This window comes from Myotis brandtii, unplaced genomic scaffold, assembly GCF_000412655.1.
Source record: "Myotis brandtii unplaced genomic scaffold, ASM41265v1 scaffold382, whole genome shotgun sequence".
Classification (NCBI taxonomy): domain Eukaryota; kingdom Metazoa; phylum Chordata; class Mammalia; order Chiroptera; family Vespertilionidae; genus Myotis; species Myotis brandtii.
Window position 1 is genome coordinate 1,190,606 of NW_005364671.1, and position 23,167 is coordinate 1,213,772.

The following is a 23,167-nucleotide window of genomic DNA, read 5'->3' on the forward strand; positions in this document are numbered from 1 at the left end:
TGATCACCCCCAACTGCCCTCCCCTCCCAGCCTAGTCGCCCCTAACTGCCTGTGCCTCGGCCCCACCACCGTGGCTTTGTCCAGAAGGACGTCCGGAAGGTCTACTGGAAGGTCTCCTGATCTAATTAGCATATTACCCTTTTATTAGTCGGATGTTCTAATTTTTCGTTTATGTTTTTCTTCTCTACTAACTTTGGGATCATCTAGGTCTGGACTCATGTCTTATTTGTTTATGTAGACTAAGTGCCAAAACCAGTGTTGCCATATTTAAGGCACTCAAAAAATGTTTGTTAAACAAATGAATAAACATTAAGTTCAACTTGAGTTCAATATTCAAGATGTATAATGAAACTTTGACATCTTATCATTTTGTTGCTATTTTACTATTAATGTTATAAAACCTCTAAAGTATTCGTTTTGTTTATCTACATCACAGTTTTAAGTTTCTACTGGTCTCTCCCTTGTTTTACGTCGCACTTTTTTGACATTTAGATTAAAAAAGTTAATTATGTGTCTGCCTTTTACACTTTACTAACTAGCTAGCACCTTGAATGTAGGGTTTATATTACTATCCTCAATGTAGGGGGGGGGTGTGAAGGGGAGGGCAGAGCTTCTAATATAATGAAGGCTTAATAAATCCTTAATTTTAATTAGTTAGTTCTGTTAGATTATCTGGTTATCTGAGTATCCTCTTAGCTCCATATCTCTTTCCTCTGATAGGCCTGGCAATTTTGCTTTGTTTTCTTAGACGTTTATCTTCACCCTGTAACAATCACAATATAGAGATATAGGGAGGCAACTATGCAAGGAGACATTTTAATTTAGTTTTTCAGTGTCATATAATGTAAACACTAACTAGTTTGAGTATTTAAATTTAGCTCATGTTATTGTCCCTCAGACTGAAAAATAACTGCAGATACCCTTTCAAAACTGAAAGACAACAATGCTAACGACATGGTATCAAAAAAATATTTGAAAACATTGCACTCTACCTGTAATTGGAAGATTCCAGTATGAAAATTTCGAGAAATAAAAACACACTGAGGATGAGCTTTACTCTCCACCTCTGATGGTCTTTGGCTGCATCTCTCATCAGTTTCTTTAAACTGGGAATTTTGAAATATTTCTCTGAAAAATATTTTATAGAGACTGTTATTTAAAATGAATTACACTATAAACCAGTTAAAATTATTTTGTTTCCAATGGTTTTACCACAAGTGTTTAAAATTCAGAATAAATATATTACTAAAAAATTTTAAAGCAAAAATCAATTTATATATTTGCTTCTGATATGTTACTGATTTCACTATAACTATTTTATTCTTAGAATGTAAATTAAACCCCTTCTTATGCAGAGTTAATATTTATAGTTTGAAAATCAACCATGAGTTTTTCTAAATTTAAAATTTTTTTCAATTACAGTTTACATTCAATATTATTGTGTTATTCTGTATTGGTCTCAGATGTGCAGTATAGTGCTTAGAAAACCATGTACTTTACAGAGTGGCCCTCCCCCATCCCTACCCCCAATATTTTAAGTATCCACCTGCTCCATACACAGTTATTACAATATTATTGTTTATATCCCCTATCCTGTAATTTACATCTCCGTGACTATTCTGTAACTACCAATTTGTATTAATCCCTTCACCTTTTCACCCAGTCCCCAAACCCCCTCCCCTCTGTCAACTGTCAGTCTGTTCTCCGTATCTAGGAGTCTGTTTCTATTTTGTTTGTTTATTTTGTTCTTTAGTTTCCATATATGAGTGAAATCATATGTAACCATGAGTTTTTTATATCCTTCTTCCTGGTTGAGAGATAATTGATTGGTTTTAATGTTAATTAGTCTTTTCATAAGTTTGTCTTTAATGACAAAGGAAATAAGTGAAATAAAACTCAATGGTCAATTTTATATTGAATAATGTCTCTGACAAAAGTAAATGGGAGGAAACGAAATTGAAACTGATGACTTACAAAAGAAAAGTACCTGTGCTCTCTATCCATACAACCACAAACAATTTTGAGAGAGGGTTTAAAATAATAAGGCAGCAAATAAAACCCCAGATGATCAAAGACAGTTATGTATAAGGGAATGTAGTTTCTAACAGTCATTTTAAACTTAATGATTTAAATAATAATGTCAATTGCCATTTCTTCTTTCAGAGATTCTAGAGAATTTCCAAATTAATTCTAGAGTCTATATATGTTACTTAACGAGGTATTAACACTTAAGGTTTATTCAGTCATTGAATTCAATTACTTAACAGTTATTGAGTACTTACTAAGTGTCAGGCATTGTGCTGGGAGTTGTATATATAGTGGCAAAGGAAAATAAACAGTTACTACACTCATAGAACTGTCATTGCTCTCATGGAACTTAAACACTAATAAGGAAGACAGACAATAAAATAATCACAAGAAAATAAAAAAAATTGCAAGTATGGAAAGTGTTATCAAGGAAAGCTACCTGGTACGGTGTGCATACTATATAATGAAGGGAATTAATCTGGTTAGAGAGGTCAGGGAAGGCTTTCTGAGGAAGGGATAGTTAAATTAACATGTGAAGAAAAGAGAGTAATTGTTAGATAGTGTGGTGCAGGAGGAGAGATGTGGAAGTAAGAGTATTCTAGTCAGAGAGAATATCAAGTCCAAAGTCCTAGTGGCCAGATTAGAACATTGTAGTAGAAGCACAGAAAGCAAGAGAGAAAATGGAAGATAAATTTAGGAAATATGCATGGGAAGACCATGTAGGGATGTAAAAGTCATGTCGTTTTTGTCTTTATCCTAAAAGTAATGGTAAATCCTTTATAATATAGTCAGGATGGGGTACAAGGGCGGGGTCACTTTTATTTGGACAATGTCTGCCTTAAGTATGAAGAAAAGGTTAAATAAGGGTGATAGTGAAAGTAGGGTGTCACTTATAACTCCTACTGCAGTAGTCTATGTGGGGGATAAAATTCGGATAAGGTAGTGGTAGTAGAAATGGATAGATCTCTCTCTTTCTCCCCGCCCCCTCTTCCTCCATCGCTCTCAAATCAATTAAAACACACACACACACACACACACACACACACACACCACTCCCTGGTTAGCCTCATCCAGTTCTATGCCTTTAGAGAACCTAAATCTTCAGACCTGACTTCTCTCATGAAATTCATATATGTCAAATCCAACTGTCTATTTAAAATTTCCACTTGGATGTCTAATAGGCTTTCAAAAGTACATCCAAAACACAACTCCTAGTTTATTACCACTCCCTCAGCTTACTCTCTCCTCTAATCATCTCCTTATCCAGTAAATGGCATGAACAAATGCTCAGTTGCTCACAGTACCTAGGTGTTAGCATTAATTTGGCCATTTCACTTATTTTTCCTTACCTCATGTAATTCATCAAGCCCTGTAACTTAACCTGCAAAACATATTCCAAATCCAACACCTTCTTCCCTTCTCCTCTACTTCCATATTAGTCAAGGCACTATCATCTCTCACCTGGACTATGCAAAGCCCCCTAACTTGTCTCTCTGCTTTCACTCTTGCTCCATTAAAAATCATTAAAATTCAGGCTTCACAGGCAAGAACAATCTTTTAAAAATATAAATCAGAACTTTCATACATTGCCAGTTGGAGTGTACACCAACTTTGAAAAACTGGCAGGTTCTTACAAAGTTAATCATGTGATCCATTCAGGTATTTACCCAACAGAAGTGAAAGCACATGTACAAAAATATTTATACAAGAATGTTCACAGCAGCCTTATTCCTAACAGCTAAAAACTTGAAATGACCCAAATGTCCATTGACAGAGGATAAATAAACAAACTCAGATATATTCATACAATGGGATACTAGTCATCAATAAAAAGAATGAACTGCAGATAAAATACAGGAACATAAATAAACCTCAAAAATATGTTAAGTGAAAAAAGCAGGCATAAAGTCCATATGATTCCATTTACATGAAATTCAAGATTAGGCAAAATTAATCTATGATGATAAAAACTAGAATAATGATTGTCTCTGGGTAGAAGGAGGGAGTAATATCTGGAAAGGAGCATGAGGGAACTTTATAGGGTGATGGAAAAGTTCTATATCTTGACTGGGATTGTGGTTACATGGGAATGTGTTTGTTGAAATTCATCATAATACATTTAAAATCTATGTACTTTTTTGTATGTGAATTATATCTCAAATTTTAAGAAGTGTTTAATTCATCTATAGGTGACATTATTACCTTTAATATGAGAACACTATTATGAAGTCTAAATGGGATAACATATAAAGCACATACATGTTTAGTCTGTAATAAACATTCAATGTTAGCTATTATTATGATGAATATGTGCCATTCCCTGCTTAAATCCTGATATCTCAAACAGTAAAATGAAACCTCCATATTCTAGCCCAGCGATTTTCTTTCTTTTTTCAATTTAAATTTTTTTTATTGTTGACTAGTACAGCAATTTTCAACCAGTATGCTGCATCACACTGGTGTGCTGCAAGAATTTTTAAAACATGCTGATAGCTGACTATTTAGTCAGGAGCACTGACCTATTTTCCCTTATATTGTCAAATAAAAAAAAATGACAACAGCCAATGCAATAGCTGTCTAGTGTGAATGAATCCAAATTATACCTATTTTTTGTCAGATTGGCAAAAAATATATTTTTTGGTGTGCCACAGAATTTTAGTAATTACTTCATGTGTACAATGAGATGAAAGGTCAAAAAGCAGTATAGAGTTACCCCCCCCAAAAAAAAATTAAAAATGGAACTGCCTTATGACCCAGCAATTTTACTTCTGGGAATATACCCAAAGAACCCGAAACACTAATTTGAAAAAAATGTATGTACCCCTATGTTCAGTGCAGCATTATTTACAATAGCCAAGATTTGGAAACAGCCTAAGTGCTCATTAGTACATGAGTGAATAAAAAAGGTATGGCACATTTACAAAATGAAATACTACTCAGTCATAAAGAAAAAGGTGGCGGGGGCGGGGGGGCGGATCTTATCCTTTGTGAAAGCATGGATGGACCTGGAGAGTATTATGCTAAGTGAAATAAGCCAGTCAGAGAAAGACAAGTACCATACGATCTCACTTATGTAAACTAACAAACAAAATAGAAACAGACTCATAGATACAGAGAACAGACTGACAGCTGTCAGAGGGGAGGGGGTTGGGAGGTTGGGTGAAAAAGTTGGAGGGATTAAGCAAAACCAACCAAACAAACAAACAAAAAAACCCACAAACAACTCATAGACCCCGACAACAGTATGGTGATTACCAGAGAGACAGCAGCGTGGGGAGAGGTAGGAGAGGGTAAAGGAGTCATAAATGGTGATGGAAGGAGACTTGACTTGAGGTGGTGAACACAGAATACAATAAACAGATGATGTATTATAGAACTGTACACCTGAAACCTATATAATTTTATTAACCAATGTCACCCAATAAATTCAATAAAAGAAGAAAACATCAAATTTTAGGTTAAAAGGCACTGAGGTGTTAAGTATCTTTTTTTCTGTGTCTGGGAAAAGACTACAGATCTTTTCTTAAGTATCTTCTGAAGAAAGGGAGTCTTCCTGTCAGTTATGTTTTTAACCTCTATTAGTAGTGAAAGCAATTTTAAATTTCTGGCCTTATACTATAATTCAAACATATGTCTTCTAGAAAATACAATAGATCTCATTATTTCTTAAAATTTTAATGCATGCAGATTGCTATTATACTATTTGGACAATCATACTACTAAAACTTCTTCCTTCAGGCTACTGTAAACATGTAAAGCTTTCCTTCCCAATCAAAGGGTCGATAACCAAATCTCAAATTACAGAACCAACACTATTTTTGTTATTTAAATTTAATACCATTTGAAAAACTCTTTCATTGGATTTATAAAAGAAAAAAAAAGTAAAATATTCTGATAAACCTTACCTTCGTTTGCAAATCAGGAACCACAAAGCTGATGCCAAAGCAAAGAAACCAATTCCAAAAGCAACAGCAGAAGCAGCCAGAAAATAGGTTAAGTGATTAGAAAAACCTATACAAATAAATTATAAAAGAATATTTCATGCATGTATCTTCAATCTCTAGGTAAAATTAAATAATACATTTCAAATGATACTATATAGTATAGTGTTAAGACATTAACTAGAAAGTTGGGAGAACTGGATTGTGCTCCTGTGCAATTCTCATAAATTTTATGATCCTAGTCATGCTGATTAGGGCCCAGTGTGCATAACTCTGACCCTGCCAGGATTTCCTTGGTTTTGTTTGTTTTTGTATGGCTGTCATCTCCTTTTTTTCTGATCTAGTTTTCTCCCTTCCCAACCCAGCTGAGAATTTTTATTTTTCTGGTGTCATTCTTTGCAGTCTTCCAAAATAAGATACTTCATTTAAAGATTTTGATTATCAATCACTACAAGAAGTTAGATGAGGATAATAAAGAATAAGTATAAGGAATTTATGAAGATCTTAGGAATTTTAAAACATTTTATCCATACTTTATCTCACAAACAGTAAAATATCATAGCCAACCCTAAATAAAAGCAATATAAAATAATAACATATCAAAGGTTTATAATTGAAAAAGGTTATAGGACTTATAGGTATAACTCCTTCATTAAAATTGAGGCCCAGGTAGTCCTAACTGGTTTGGCTCAGTGAGTAGAGCATTGGCCTGCAGACTGAAGAGTCCAGGTTCAACTCTGGTCAAGGGCACATTCCTGGGTTACAGGCTTGATCCCCAGTAGGGGCCATGCAGGAGGCAGCCAATCAATGATTCTCTCTCATCATTGATGTTTCTATCTCTCATTCCCTCTTCCTTCTTCTCTGAAATCAATTATAAATATATATATTTAAAATTGAGGCCCAGGTAAGAGAAGTAACTGACTAAGGTTAGGTAGCAAATTAAAGTCGGTCCTCTGTTTTCTGGTTTTGTTTTTTATCTTATTACCAATAATCTTAATACTAGTTTTTGTATTCAAAAGAAATAGGAATAAAGAAAGGTAATTATAGTCAGATTGATCAAGTATTCATTAAGATTCTTAAATCTGCTACTTAAGCAAAAAGAGAGCTGTAGAAACTTTCACAGAAGGCTGTATAGAATTTGAAGGGCCTTAAAACAACCTAGGAATATATTATTTGAGAATAAAAGGGTTTAAAATTATAAAACTAACAGAAGATCTTTATGTGTAAGCATATTCTAAGTTCCACTAGGCCCTTCAAATTAGGGATATGACATGATAAAGACTTGCTCCCATATTTTAATTGCTTCCTAAGTAATTTCCAGCTTCCAAGAATCTTAGTTTTTTCCTTAATTTCCAGCTTCAGAAATCTTATTTTCCTGGGGTTCATATATATCTATATTTGAGAATTAATGGTACCAAGAAAATTATATAAGGCTATATATCAAAATGATACTAATAATTTTAAAAAGCCCTCTAAATGCCCCATGTTAGGAAATCAATTAAATTATGTTATAAAATAAAATGTTCTTTAATTATTTAGCGCGGGGTTTCTTAAACTCAATATTATTCATCTTTTGAACAAGATAATTTGTTGTAGGGACGGTCGGGTGTATTGTATCAAAGATGTCTCCAGACATTAACAAATATACTCTGAGGGGTAGGCAAAATTGTTCCCAGTTGAGAATTACTGACATAGTGGTATAAAATGTCAGATAGTATTAAATGATAAAAGCAAGATAGATAAAACCATATTTAAAAAAATTTCAAGATATAGTTATACTCAAATATCAGATAATGATATCTATGAACAAAAGAAGGAAAGCAACAGAGAAATAAGTGGAGGCTAAAACCATAGGCATGCTAGGCACTGCGTGAGATCTGGAAGCAAGAGTTAGCTAGAAGAAGCAAAGAACATCACTGAGACAAGACTAAACCATCCTCTGGCACAGTGAATGGAGATATTACCAAAATCTTTTAGAGAAGGGATTCCTCAGCCACCAATAAAAGACTAAAAATGGACAAAGGAGGAATCTCGGAAATAAAAAATTCAAAAATGTTAAGATGGAGTAAACTCTTCCTTGAATACAATTAATGAAATAAAAATAGTACGAAGTGATTTGTCCAATTGTATACAGAAATAAAAATATGGTAAATAAATTATAATACTTGGAAAATATTAAGAGTATGTAACAAACATAAAGCTAATCTGGGTTCCAAAAGAGAGAATAGAGAAGTAGCAGAGAAGCAGTGTTCAGAGATATGACCTAAGATTTTTACTTTAAAAAAATTTAAATTCGCAAACAGTAAATTTGCATGTGTTTGCAGTTTTATAAGTTTTAACAAATGCAAAGAGTGTTTAATCACCACCACAATCAACTTACAGAACACTTCCATCACCCCCTGAAAATTTCCTCGCACTGCCTGTAAGCAGCCAAGCACTAATTGCTATCGACCACTGAGTATTTTCCGTCCATATTTTCCAACCTTATACTGTTGTCTTTCCACAATTTCATATAAATGGTATCATACAACATGTGGCCTTTTGAGTCTGGCTCTGTTCACTTAGCACAATGCAGTTAAGATTCATCCGTGTTATTGCATGTATCAATAGTTCGTATCTTTTTATTGCTAAGTAGCATTCAATTTTATAGATGTACAACAGTTTGTTTATTCTCCAGCTGAGAGAAGTTTGGTTGTTTCCAGTTTGGAGTTGTTAGAAATAGAGCTACTATATACTTTCAATATATATATATTTATTTATTTTTTTTTTACAGAGAAGAAGGGAGAGGGATAGAGAGTTAGAAACATCGATGAGAGAGAAACATCGATCAGCTGCCTCCTGCACACCCCTACTGGGGATGTGCCCGTAACCAAGGTACATGCCCTTGACCGGAATCGAACTTGGGATCCTTAAGTCCACAGGCTGACCCTCTATCCACTGAGCCAAACCAGGTAGGGCTAGAGCTACTATGTACTTTCATTAGGTATTTGTTTAAATATGAGTTTTTATTTCAGTAATGTCGGGTAGCAAGTACAAGTATTTACAAGTATGAGAAACTGTCCAAACTGCTTTCCGGAGTGGCTGTACTGTCTTGCTTTACCACCAGCAATATATAATAGTTCCTGTTTCTCTGGATCATCACCACCACTTCATATTGTCAGTTTTATTTTAGCCATTCTAATACATGTGCAGTGGCATTTCATTGTGGTTTTAATTATTTTCATTTCCTTAGTGAATAATGAGGTTGAGCATCTTGCCATGTGCTTATTTACCATCTGTATAGCTTCTTTAGTGAAGTATGTGTTTAAATCTTTGCTAATTTTTTAGAATTCTTCATACATCCTGGATACAAGTCCTTGGTCAGATATGTGATTTGGAGATATTTTCTCCCAGTCTGTGGCTTGTCTTTCCAATTTTCTTAACAGTGTCTTTCACAGAGCAAAACGTTTAAATTTTGTTCACTTCCAATTTGTCAACTTTTTTCTTCTATGGATTGTACTATGGGGTCCTATCTGAGAACTCTTTGCCTAACCTAGATCATAAAGATTTTCTTGTAAAAGATTTATAGCTTCCATATTTGTGAATATTTATAATCACATGTAAATAACTCATGAATTAAAGAAGAAATCAATGGAAATGCATAGAACTAATTAATAATGAAAGCACTCTGTATAAATACTTGCAGCAACAATGCTGGAAACAAATTCAAGGGAAATGTATGACCCTAAATACATATATTAGAAAAGAAATCTGAAAAATAATGAGCTTGCCATTCAAATTATAAGTTGAAAAGGACTAGCAAGCAAAATAAGCCCAAATGAGGTAGAGGAAGGAATTAAAGAACAGAAATTAATGAAATACAAATTAAGATTTTTGGTCAAGACTAATAAAATGACAAATCTCCACTAAGATTAACCAAATTAAAAGAAGGCATAAGCAAACAATATTAAAAATGAAAAATGGACATAGTTATAGCAGAGATTAAAATAAGAAAATGCTTTTAACAAATTTATGCTAATATCTTAAAGCTTATACTAAATTATATATACCTAAAAAATGACTTACAAAAAGTGACTCAAGAAGTAATAGAAAACCTAAACGAACATGTATCCATTAAATTGAATCAGCAGTTACAAATTTCCCCCAAAGAAAAAAAGCAGGCCCCAATAACTTTACAATTTCTACTGTATACCCATGATTCAAGTATTTCTTATCTTATACAAGCTCTTCCAGAAAATAGAAAGAGATTGCTGGCTGTTTGTCCAAATACATTTTCCTCTTCTTTCCAGGCAAAAAGCTAGACTACATGTCCCAGCTTCCCATACCATTAGGTGAAGCCATGTGACTGAGTTCTAACCAATGGAATTTGAGTAGAAGTGATGTCATAAAAAGCTTCCAAGAACCTTTCTCCATGTTCTTTCTCCTTTAGGCTTAACTGGGATGGAGATGATCTGAAGGGCACATGAATCTAATTGACACTCAACCCAAATAAAATGAAAACACAACACACCAGAATTTATGGGATGCCACTGAAAGGGCGAGGGCTACGCCCTCCATCTTGCCCCAGGGTAAGGGCTAGGCCCTCCATCTTGCCCCAGGGTAAGGGCTACGCCCTCCATCTTGCCCGTGCTTGGCAAGGAGCTTCTTCCCGGAAGTCTAAGCCTCTGCTAGCCACACCCAGGAACAAGACACCGACTTGCGCCTGGCCAATCGGCAAGGCCACAGCCCTTTCTCCTCCCCTTACTCCAACCCCCTATAAAACCCCTCTCCACACAGAGTTCTCTCTCTCTCTGCTTCCTGTCGCTGCGTCGGCAAGGTGGGGGAGCCGAGCTAGCTCGAATAAAGACTCTTATGCTTTTGCATCGGACTGGCTGGCTCCCTGATGTGGTTTCTTGGGGATCCTGAAATCTGGGCATAACAGCCACCAAAGCAGTACTCAGGGGGGAAAAAAAACTATACCAAAAAAAACTGCAGTATTAGAAAAAATGTGTGAATAATCTTAAAAACTAGAATAAATAGAGTAAATCAAGGCCAAAATAAACAGAAGAGAAAAAACACACCTAAAAACTAAAGTGATAACAAGTGAAATAGAAAACAAAAATAATAGAGAAAGTCAGCAAAACCAAAAGCTCGTTGTTTGAGATCTATAAAATTGAAATCTTTTAGCTAGACTGATCAATAAAAAGAAAAATGGTCTCTCCTCCCACTGCCCAAGATGCCAAAAGGAAAGAAGCCTAAGGGGAAGAAGGTGGCATTTGCCCCTACTGTTGTGAAGCAGAAAGCTAAAAAGGTGGTAAATTCTGTTTGAGAAAAGGCCCAAGAATTTTGGCATTGGACAAGACATCCAGCCCAAAGGGGACCTCACTTGCTTTGGCAAATGGCCCTGCTGCACTTGGCTGCAGGGGCAAAGGGCTATTTTCTATAAACGCCTGAAGGCGCCTCCTGTGATTAACCAGTTCTCCCAGGCCTTGGTCTGCCAAACAGCTACTTAACTGCTTAATCTGGCCCACAAGTACAGACAGCAGACAAAGCAAGAGAAGTAGCAGATTGTTAGCCTACCTAGGCTGAGAATAAAGCTGCTGGCAAAGGGAATATCCCCACCAAAAGGCCACCTACCTTAGTAAAGAATAAGAAAATTCTACTAAACGTTTAATGATTAGCATTAAATTAAAATAGTATTAAAATAGTACTAATTCTACACAAATGCATCTGGCCCACAAGTACAGACAGAGACAAAGCAAGAGAAGTAGCAGAGATTGTTGGCCTACCTAGGCTGAGACTAAAGCTGCTGGCAAAGGGAATATCCCCACCAAGAGGCCACCTACCTTAGTAAAGAATAAGAAAAGGGAGCTGGTAGTGACTGCACGTGATGTGGATCCCATCAAGCTGCTTGTCTTCCTGTCTGCTCTGTGCTGTAAGATGGGATTTCCCTACTGCATTATCCAGGGGAAGGCCAGGCTGGGGTCTCCAGTCCACAGGAAGACCTGCACCACCGTCACCTTCACACAGATGAACTCGGAAGACAGAGCTGCTCTGGCTAAGCTGGTGGAAGCTAACTGGACCAATTACAATGACAGATATGATGAGATCTGCTAGGCAACATCCTGGGTCCAAAGTCGGTGGTTCACATTGCCAAGCTGAAAAAGGCAAAGAACTGGCCACCAACCTGGACTAAGTATACACTATTGAGTTTCCTCATAAAAGTGGTAAAAATTCTCCTTAAAAAAATGGGCACAATTACAAATATCAGAAATTAGAGAGGTGACATTATTATAGATTCTACAAATAGTAAAAGAATAGCAAGGCAATTTTTATGAACAATTTTATACTAACAAATTTAACAACTTACATGAAATGGAAAAATTCCTCAAAAGACATTAATATCCAAGCTTATTCAAGAAGAAATAGATAACATAAATAGACACATATGGATGAAAGAAATTAAAATTGTAGTTAAAATTCTATGTACAAAGACAACTCTATGCCTAGGTGGCTTCACTGGTAAATTCTACTAAACGTTTAATGATTAGCATTAAATAAAATAGTATTAAAATAGTACTAATTCTACACAAATGCCTCCAAAAATTTAAATACAAGAGAACACTTTCAATTCATTCTATGAGACCAGCTTTACCTTGATACCAAAACCAAACAAGAACAAGAGCCAGAGCAAGAGAGAGAAAGAGAAGAAATTATAAATTGAACATACATGCAAAATGCATCTATGTTATGCATCATGAACATAGATGCAAAAATTCTAAACAATATTTTAGCAAATAAATACATTATATTAAAAGAATAATATATCATGACCAAGTGCAGTTTATCCCAAGAATATAGGGTTGGTTTAGCATTTTAAAACCAATAAAGAAATATACCATATAACAAGTTTGGAAAGAAAATCCACATAATCAACATGGATCTATGTCAATAGATGGGAAACAATTTGATAAGATCCAACATCTATTCCTGATTTGGAAAAAAAAAAGGGCACAAAAAACAAATCTCAGCAAACTACGATAGAAGGGCAACTATCCTAGTTATCAGGTTCCTCAACCTGATAAAAGCCATTTTAAAAAAGTAATCAGACTTAATGATAAAAGACTGAATGCTTTCTTTTTAAAATCAGGAGCAATACAGGGACTTCCATTCTCACAACTTCTATTCAACAATATACTGATGGTTCTAAAGAGTGCAACCGGGCATGAAAAAGAAATAGAAGGCATCTTGATTAAAAAATAAGAAATAAATGTTTATATTCTCAGAGTAATAGTCTGAATGCTTTTGTGCCCCCCGCCCCCCCATTCATATGTTGAAATCCTAATGCCCAGTGTGGTATTGGTAGTCAATGAGTATTAGAAGGTAGGGCCTTCGGAGGTACATGGGTCCTGAGAGTGGAGCCCTCACAAATGGGAATAGCACTCTTATGAAAACGATCCCACAGAGCTCCCTAGCCCCTTCCAACCATGTGAGGCACAGCCATAAGCAAGAAGAAGGATTTCTCCAGACACAAAACTTGACCATGCAGGTACCCTAACCTCAGATTTTCACCCACCAGAACTGTGAGAAATAAATTTCTGTTGTTTATAAGCCACCCAGTTCTTGGTATTTTATGATAGTAGTTCAAATGGTCTAAAATACACAGAGAATATGCCCATCAATGTAAAAAAATCTGTGGAATTAAACTAGAACAATTAAGTGAGTTTAACAAGAATGAATGCAAGAATCAATATACAAAAAAAAAAAAAAAGTCCTCTGAAACTGCAAAACTCCTAGAAGAAAACAGGTAAAAAGTTTTGTGACAGTCTTGGCAGTAGTCTCATGAATATGACACCAACAGCAAAAATAGACAAGTGGGACTATATAAAAAAGTTTCTGCATAGCAAAGGAAATAAAGAGTAAAAAGGCAACACACAGAATGGAGAAAAATATTTGTAAGCAATAAGTGACTCTGTTAGAAAATATATCTAAGCCACAGTAGATTAATATTGTTATGTTTTAATATCATATCTTTTTTGCTGTAAGCTGTTTAAATAACCAAAACAAATTTATATAACAATAAAAATTTGTTCATTCTTACACAGATGATTCTGACTTGGGCATACTTTTCTTTATGCTAATTTATCAAACCCTGAGTGTTGTTTCTCCATCTGTGCTTAAATACACATCACTCAAATAAAAAAATTTTAAAATAAGGATCTTACATCTTGGTGTTTATTAATTTGAAATCTGGTTTTTTTTTCCATTCTGAATAGTTTCAGTAAAATGTATGTTACGGTAGAATGTTTCTTTATGTGCTTTAACTTGGTCTTGTTAAATTGCTAAAATACAACCTTACTCCTGCTTAAGAGTACATCTTCATTATACAAGTTAGCAAATAGCTTATATCAATACAAATGTCCAACAATGTAATGAAATCATTGCTACCTGAAATACTTCCTGCACAAATAATTTAACTCTTTACCATGGTGAAGCCTTACTTTTCAATATGTTCTATAACTTCTGTATCTTCACAAGCAGGCATTGAAGACACTTCAGCTGTGTACAATACTTTTTAATGCCCAAGTTTGATAAGCCACCTCTGATTAAGCCACATGTAAATGTTAAATACTTACATGTGTGTTCTAAGTTGTTTTCCTGCAGACATCTGAGTAAGCAGACGAATTTTGTTGTCCTGAAGTACATAGATGCCCTGATGATTTGTCCATAGACTGTCGATTTGTTTCTTGAATACTGTAGTCCAGAAATCTTTACAAATGAATTTCATGATATCTAACGCATCCTTGAACCTTGCTATATCTGTTGTAACCCCATCAATCCTTGTCCACTCCAAACCCTCTGTTTTCCAACTTAGCATCCATTTTCCACACCCCCATCTCCTTTCAGCCCCGTGGACAGTACACGCATGATACCACTTCCTTATGGAGAAGCAAAAACAAGACCTCCTCGGCCATTTCCTGCTTAATCTTAAAAGCTCTGGTTTTCGGCTCCCCATTGGGCCAGGCTCGTGGGTGCTGGCTAGCACCAGAGCGCTTTGGACTGCGCAGCTGCTCCCTCAGTCCCCAGCCTGTCCCTGGTTGCTAGGAGACGGAGGAATTCACTTGGTTTCCTGAAGGCTGGTACTGGAGTGAGCCTGGTATCAGGCGAGGCCACAACAGGGAGGACAAGTTCTCCGGCCGAATCCTAATATTATGTCTTTATAGCAAGGATATAATTTAAAAAATGATTGCATAGGGAATAATAATCTAAACATTAACTATATTATCCATCATATTATTCTAAGTGTCCCTGATATAAGGAGTCTGTGACAAACTTCTTTTAGAATTTAATATCAAGAAACATTCTTTTCAGACCAACTGGCAATGTGTTCATTTGTCAGATAATAAGGTTTAGATACCCAGTGTTTATTTGCCTTGAATACTAGAAAGTTCAAACTAAAATTCATGCTTGAGTATGGAAATTATGTTAGCTCAAACATTCAAATTTTAAATTTATGGCATTCCCATTTTTTCCTTCTAGTTTATATTTTTTTATATCTTTATCAGTTCTATTTATGTGACTTTTACTGAAAACTACTTTAAATCCTTTCTGAAAATAAGAAAGATACACATTTAAAAAATTCTCTGGAGCTTAGTACTTTAAAGAAAAGGGCCATATATTATTCACCCTTGTATCCCTTGATACTTTTTTAAAATTTATCCTTAGATATTGCTTGTAGCATAGCACACAGTAGGAATTTAACTATGAATGGTTCATACTACCTTTGAAGAACTTCCACACAATGGGAGTAGGATTCATTAATTCAATGATTATTTACTGAGCACTTACTATGTGCCAGACACTATTCTGAAGCCAGTCATACTGTGATGAACAACACTGGGCCCTGGACAGTGTTTCTCAGCGGTAGAGTGTCAGCCCTCAGGCCAAAGAGTCTCAGGTTCAATTCCAGTCAAGGGCACATACCTGGGTTGCAGGTTAGATCCCTGGTCCCAGTTGGGGCACAACCAATCGATGTTTCTCTCTCACATCTATGTCTCTCTCTCTCTCTCTCTCTCTCTCTCTCTCTCTCTCCCCCCCCCTCCTCACTCTCTCCCTCCCACTCTCTCTAAAAATCAATGGGAGGAAAAATCCTTGGGTGAGGATTGACAAAAAAAAAAGCCTCCTGGGACTCATATTTTAGTGGGAGGGGACAAATGATAAACACATAAGTAAATAAGATGCACATAAGCAAATAAGAATGAGATAAGCAAATAATCTACACTAATAAAAGACAAGCATGCAAATTGACTGTACCTTCGCTATGCCTTAAGCCACGCCCACCAGCCAATCCGAGCTAGCCAGCCAAGATGGCTGCTGGCAGCCACAAAGCTGGAGCAAGCAGGAAGCTTGGTTGCCCCAATGGTGGAGGAGGCCAAGCTTCCCCCCTACTGCAGCGGCTCTGAGCTCCACTCAAAGCAACAAAGTTTTAATTATAGAAGATAAATAAACCCCAGATACCTGCTTTCAGCCGGCCGTGGCCACGGAGCTGGAGCGAGCAGGAGGCTTTCCTCCCGCCTGCCCTGGCCCGCTCTGAGCTCCTCTCAAAGCTACAAAGTTTCAATTATAGAAGGTAAATAAATCCCAGAATAAAAAAAGAAAAAGAAAAAAAAGGAGAGCCTGGGAGCTTCTGTCGCGGGGCTTGGCCAGGCTGAAAACGGCCCTCAGCCCCTCACCTGGACTGGCCAGGGACCCCAGTGGGGACCCCCCACCCTAAAGGGGGTGTGACCAGCCTGAAAACAGCCATCAGCCCCTCACCCAGGCTAGCCAAACCTCCATGGGGTGAGGGTCCCCAGTGGGGGGGGGGGCTTGACCAGCCTGCAAACAGCCATCAGCCCCTCACTCAGGCTGGCCAGGCACCCCAATGGAGACCCCCCACCCTGAAGGGGGTGTGACCAGCTACAAACAGCCATCAGCCCCTCACTCAGGCTGGCCAGGCACCCCAGTGGAGACCCCCATCATAGTAACATAGGCAGTTATGTTATTAAATTCATTACACAAACAACAGAACAGTTTGTTGACTTGCACTAAGGTAGTCTTATAGTTTTATCCCTTAAGTTTCCTCTGCATTTTCTAAGATTCTCTTCACTGCAACCTTTCTTCCAAAAGGTAATTGGATCATAGGCCAAAAAAATATGTGCATACCAGCCAGGATAAGTAAGCATCAGTTTCCCTGGCTTGAATTTGACAGGTGTGAGATCTTGAGATCACCGTTTGCTTTTTCATGCAGTGGCAGCATCCTCTGCTGGGCATTAATTTATTTAATAGCTTTTGAGAAAAACTTTTATAGTTTTTGAGAAATGGATTTTAAAGCGTGTAGCACAGGAATAAAATATGTAGTGCTTCATTATTTACATTAAATTATCAACTCCTCAAAGCATTATGTTAGTGCTTATCATCAAATTTAAATAAACATCTGAGAGATATGCAATTACAAAAGTACAAGTAATACTGACACTACTACTAATAAATGGTAATACAGTGTTCTGGAAAGTCTTCAATTTGAATTTCAAGAGGAAAACAAATTTCTCATGCAATTTAAATTCTCTAATTGTGGCTATCCATTTGTATATTTTGACTTCTACTCCACATACATTTATTATTCATTCAAAAAATTAAAAGGCCGACTGGAAAAAGTTAAATGAATTATTTAAGTATAATTTTTTTATCCAAAGAGACAAAAAAGTATTTGGTTCTAATGAGTGATACAAAATTGATAAAATAAAATACTGTAATTTAGAAAACAAATAGAAAAGATCCTTAGTTATTATAGGACGCCTTAGAGCTCAAGTACATAAATAGGTATTGATAACGTATAATAGAATATATTAGAAAAAGCTGGCGGTTTGCGTTCTTTCTGAAATCTACTCCCTTCCAATTACAGATGTTTCTGCTTCCCAAGGACACCTGTACTAAGTGAAAGGGTCTCAAGAGAATAAAGACAAAGTTATGACAATGGGATTAATTGGAAAACTGAAAGCCTTGAGATTCCAATATCAGAGATAGGGAATGTTTGTCAGGAGAGTAAATTACACATAGCTGTCACATCGAGAATGCTTATTACTAGTATATCAAAGAACTGAAGAGGAAGTGGGACTTAAGTCAGAACTTAATTACTAGTATATCAAAGAACTGAAGAGGAAGTGGGACTTAAGTCAGAACTTAATGGATTCATAACCTAAGAGTAACATATTATCTAAGAGTAAGTATAAAGAAGGACAAAATCATATGCTTATGAACCAAGAAGGGGACTCTGGAGTTACCAACTTCCTACCAGAGGAGCAATTACAACTGCTGTTTGGGCACAGAGAATAAAACTTCAAGCATAAGATAAGTGCTTAGCCAGTCTAGAATAGAGTCACCAGGGCATTCTTACTCCACTTTAATCTTGAATAGCTACTATTACTTGGCAATTTCAAGTTTGTAAATCTCTCCTACCCTAAATTAACACTTTATCTAAGATTGGTGTTCTGATTGCCACCTAAAATGTTACTTTCTACTTTCCTAAAGTTTCCATGGTAAACTGTTTACTTAATTGACTGAACTCTTACAACCCCATAAAATATTATCATTCTTTAAGTACTGCTACCATTTTTCTACCATTACTTTCTTATCGTGATAAGAAACTCTGAAATGAAAGAGCAATTATACATTCTGAAATGATCAAATATGACTATAAATTAACCTCTTAAAAATTGGCAAAAGAACAAAAGGGAAAAATAGACTAATCTGTTATACAACAATCTGAAACTTCTATGCCTTAGAGAATCAGATCAATTAGCACACCTTCTTATAAACTACTTTATAGGTATGTCTGTATACATTATGTTTTATATAATTCCATTCGTGAAACTACATATGAATAAGATTTCCTTATATTCAGTATTGTGATATAGTTTTTATAAATCCTGTCTTGACTCACTTTTGAGACCCTGGCTAGAGGCCAGTCGCTTTTCCTTTCTTGACCAGTCAATTAAGTTCAACGCCTCCCTTATAGGGTTCTCACACTACATTCACTCTGGTTGCCCCAGGGCTAGGTACCAACTAAGAACAGTCTTATGTTACAAAGCCTGCTGAAATTATTCACACCAGCTCATCTGAAGCCTGTTTACCCTGACCCATCCCGTTCCTTCCCACAGAAACCAAAATAAAGGCACTTGCCCATTGTTCCTCTGTCTGTCTCTGCCTTTCGACCAACCCTGGTGCTTGACCTGAGTGGGCCTGTGTGGCATGCTGTTTCTCTCTAGGGAGCTGTGAGTATAACAAACTGTAAAACCCTTTCTGGTTTCTCTCTTTTGATCTATATCTGGCCTCATTCAAGTTAATATGGTTAAAACAAGCATTAATAGGCCCTGGCCAGGTAGCTCAGCAGGTTAGAGCATCATCCCAATACACCAAGGTTGCGGGTTCCATCCTCAGCCAGGGCACATACAAGAATCAACCAATGAATGTATAAATAAGTGGAACAACAAATTGACGGTTCTCTCTCTAGAAATCAATAAATAACATTAAAAAAACCAAGCATCAATAATAGTTGTCAATAGGTCTATAATTCTATCATGGACAACTATTTTCTGTTACTTTGGAGCTGCCACAAGTCAGCAAAAGCAACTGGTATGTTACCCCAAGTACAGTTTTATTACTGCACAGTTCCAATGAGGCATTTATTCAGCTAATAATAATGCTGAACTTGAAACTTTTATTACCAACAAAATTCTATTTTAAGGTTGATTTTTTAAATGATAGCATTAATAAAGAAAAAACTTTAAAATAATTTAAGCTATCTTTTGAAGAAATTATTACAAAGGAGTAACCATGTTTGATAAGCAAGCAATGAGGTACAGAACTAACTGAAATCAAACATAAAAGTATGCGCAAATGAAAAAACAAACACTTTCCTTGCTTGCGACCATCCCTGGCAATGTACCACAAACTTTTGGCGTTGAGAGATGACTATATGGAGATTATGCAAAAATTGACCTATATGCAAGGAAACTTGACACATTATGTTTGTGTAATGTAAGCCAGGAAATGTTAAACAATTTAATAAATGGAACTGCCAGCAGAGTTGTAATACTTTATTTTTATTTTTTTGATTATCCTGTGATTCCCATCAGGAAGTGTTATAGTTAATTAGCTGGGCTAGTGTTGGGGTTACTTTTTAAATATACTATTTTCACAAGTATCCTATTATCCAATCTAGGGGTAGAATAGAAAAAACAGTCTGAGAAACACTAAATAGAGTTGGTGACATACTAACCTAATGGATTCCGCTTTGCCTTTGTTGATGTTCCCCATCTTATCCCCCAAAAAGAGCTCCAAAATAATTACAAATTGAAAGGGAAGAGGTTTTAACCATTATCTTTTTAATGTTTATATTAATAATATTCCAGTGCCATCCTACTTATGTCACATGTGCTGCTGAAGTGAGCACCATCCTACCTTATGTTAGAGATAAAAAATACAAGCTTGACAGTAAATTGGGGTTTTCTTCCTACTAAGAGTAGAAGTGACTACAACTAGACTAAATGTTCATCATAAAATAGTTTAGGCTAACTAAGAAAAAGTTTCTGTTTGCTGCACATATTTCTTTTTTTCCCTCCCTTCACCATTTTTTCAGTTGTTGGTGAATTTTTGTCTACTTTGAGCTATAACGCCTTCAATGTCAGTCATTCCATTCTGCTAGTTTTTTGTCACCTACCATTTCACAAATGTGAAATAGTACATCTGTGTTGTTTTAAGATGCTAAGTTTGCAGCAGTTAAAAACTCATATACCATTGCATATGAAACAGAATAATTTAAGAAAATTTTTCTTCAGAATTTCCATTTACTTTGAAGGTATATCACACTCAAACTACCCACCAGCTCATCTCATTTTAAACTTTAGAGAGTGAAGAGCTGAGGTGGACAGCTTATCTCTGCTTCAAGGTGTCAACCGATGGTCATTGGTACTAATTCAGTGCCAACAGGAATCCCCAATGTGGGGTGTAGTGAAGAAGGAAACTTTATTCAGTACAAAGCAGTTAGATTGTGAAAACAGCACAGCTGTGAGGCAGCCCTGGGGCCAGGCCCCTCTCCAGCTACCAGCTCTGTTCTGCTCCTCACTAGTCTGCGCTGCTGTGCTCCAAGCAGGTTGGCTTTGTGGCTCAGCTCTGCTGTATTCTGCTCCACTCTGGCGAGACACCCGCCAGAGAAAGGCAATCTTCAGTCCAAGTCAGCGGGAAGCTGGCTTATATAGGCAGAAGTCCCCAACTCTGGTTCAGGATTGCTCTGTCCTCATGCAGATTAGGACTCCAAATCTTAACAGTTTGATTAGTCCAAAAGGCACTCCCCTGATTGGTCAGAATATAGTCACTCTGGATGGTTGAAGCTGCTCAGCTCTGATTGGATGGGGAATGCAACAGTCCTATTGGTTGAAATAGGAATCCAGGAACTCTTTTATAAGGAATGGCTCTGATGGCAGGGAAACAGTGCATGCAGACGGTTCAGTACAAGAGGCAGGCAACTTGGTGCAGGGTTCTCCCTGAAGTGCAATTTGTGTGAGCGGTCCCCATGTAGAAATGGTTGCTAGGCTGTTTTTGTTTTTTTAATTTGAGCCCAGTTAGCCATCAGGAACTCTTCTTAGTAGGTACTTCTTTTTTAGGGTCCACAAAGGGAATAATGAAAATATCACATACGGAGAGAAAATAACCCACAATTGTTAAATTCACAGTAGAAAGAGATTGCCAAGCAGACTGAGATACATGATGCCAGCAAGAAAAAAAAAAAAAAAGTCCTGCTCAAATAGTTTCAACGTCTCCTTAGAGTTCAAATTTTAACATAGGATTCCAAACCTTTCTATGAATAAAGAAAGCACACAATGTGTCAAGATATTACTAATTCCTTATTTTCAGGCAGGCAACATTGTCTAAGGAATGAATGCAGGATTTGGAGAAATAGGATTTGGAGTCAAGTCTGTGCTTCAATACTTAGCAGCATTGCTACCTTAATTACTAAATTACATTTCCCCTCAACTATCTCCCAATGCATCTGCTTGAGGTATATAAATGCTTTTAACACCAGAATACTTACCACTTCCTGGATATGACGAGGGTTTCCAACTTTGGTCATCATTTAACTAGTTCCACTCTTCTGGAATGCTTTTCACTCACTGTTTTGCCTGTTGAGAGCTTGCCTATTTTTAAAGATTTAGTAAAAATGCCACCTTCTTTATGAAACTATCACAGATTAGCCAGTTGGAATTAATTCTGCTTCCCCTCTCCTACCTTGGTTGTTTTTAGTTTATCTATAGCATCATCAGCCTACTCCTCATGTAACAAGCTCATAAAATCACATACAGTCAACACTGGAACCTAAAAGATATTGTTAGCTTCAGAGGAAGTTTGGTCACTTTAATCCTCTCTTAATTTCAATTCCCCTCTACCCAAGTCGTCACAAATAAACATACCATCTAAAACTTGCGGTTTTGCTACGTGGGCTCAACTTCAACACATGTCCCCTAAGTGTCACTTCTAATCAGAATGCCTATTCGTGAGCTCCTTTTCTTTAAGGAAATACAGGAGCTCCCACTGCTGGAAGATGCTCTCTTCTATGCTTTATTCTTTTGTGAGGTTCAGCAAAGCTTAATTTTGTAATAAGTTAGCCATAGATGTGACTTTGTAACCCCAAAGTGTTTGCACTTAATCACCATTACAGCCCCTGCAAAAGTAAGGTAAGAGGAGAGGCTCCTGACCTTAATTAGTTCCCCTCCCCCCAGAAAGTGTTCAGATGTAAGGAAGGGGGGAAAAGGGTTATCTCATTATTCCGAAGGCCATTCTGGCAGGACAGAATAGAGCAACTTTTTCAATCTAGAGTTAGCACTTTCTTCATTCTTTAACAAAAAAGACAGAAGATCTGCCAAAGGCAAGTGAGGAGCAGGAGGACCAACAAGACCATCCGCCACAGCGGAGCTGCTCTCCTGACAGCTTGGATGGAGGTGAGGCTAGCGCAGCCGTGGGCAAACGGATCCGGCCCATTTGAAATGAATAAAACTAAAAAAAAAAAAGGCCGTACCCTTTTATGTAATGATGTTTACTTTGAATTTATATTAGTTCACACAAACACTCCATCCATGCTTTTGTTCCGGCCCTCCGGTCCAGTTTAAGAACCCAGTGTGGCCCTC

The 23,167-nt window shown here is 36.7% G+C and overlaps 1 protein-coding gene and 2 pseudogenes across 1 annotated transcript in view; 1 reads left to right on the forward strand and 2 right to left on the reverse strand.

Moving 5' to 3' along the window:
- The window catches only part of LOC102239106 (chromosome unknown open reading frame, human C1orf185), a 28,837-nt gene extending 18,527 nt beyond the window's left edge, over positions 1 to 10,310 (reverse strand). Inside the window, exons 1-3 of the mRNA XM_005872525.2 lie at positions 10,295 to 10,310; positions 5,934 to 6,039; positions 993 to 1,128 (exon numbers count right to left, since the gene is read on the reverse strand). Of these exons, the coding sequence (XP_005872587.1) occupies positions 993 to 1,128; positions 5,934 to 6,039; positions 10,295 to 10,310 (258 nt within the window). The remainder of the gene's footprint in view (positions 1 to 992; positions 1,129 to 5,933; positions 6,040 to 10,294) is intronic.
- Positions 10,311 to 11,184: 874 nt separating this feature from the next.
- LOC102239409 lies at positions 11,185 to 12,226 on the forward strand (annotated as a pseudogene).
- Positions 12,227 to 14,445: 2,219 nt separating this feature from the next.
- Positions 14,446 to 14,923, reverse strand: LOC102239720 (annotated as a pseudogene).
- Positions 14,924 to 23,167: the final 8,244 nt, after the last annotated feature.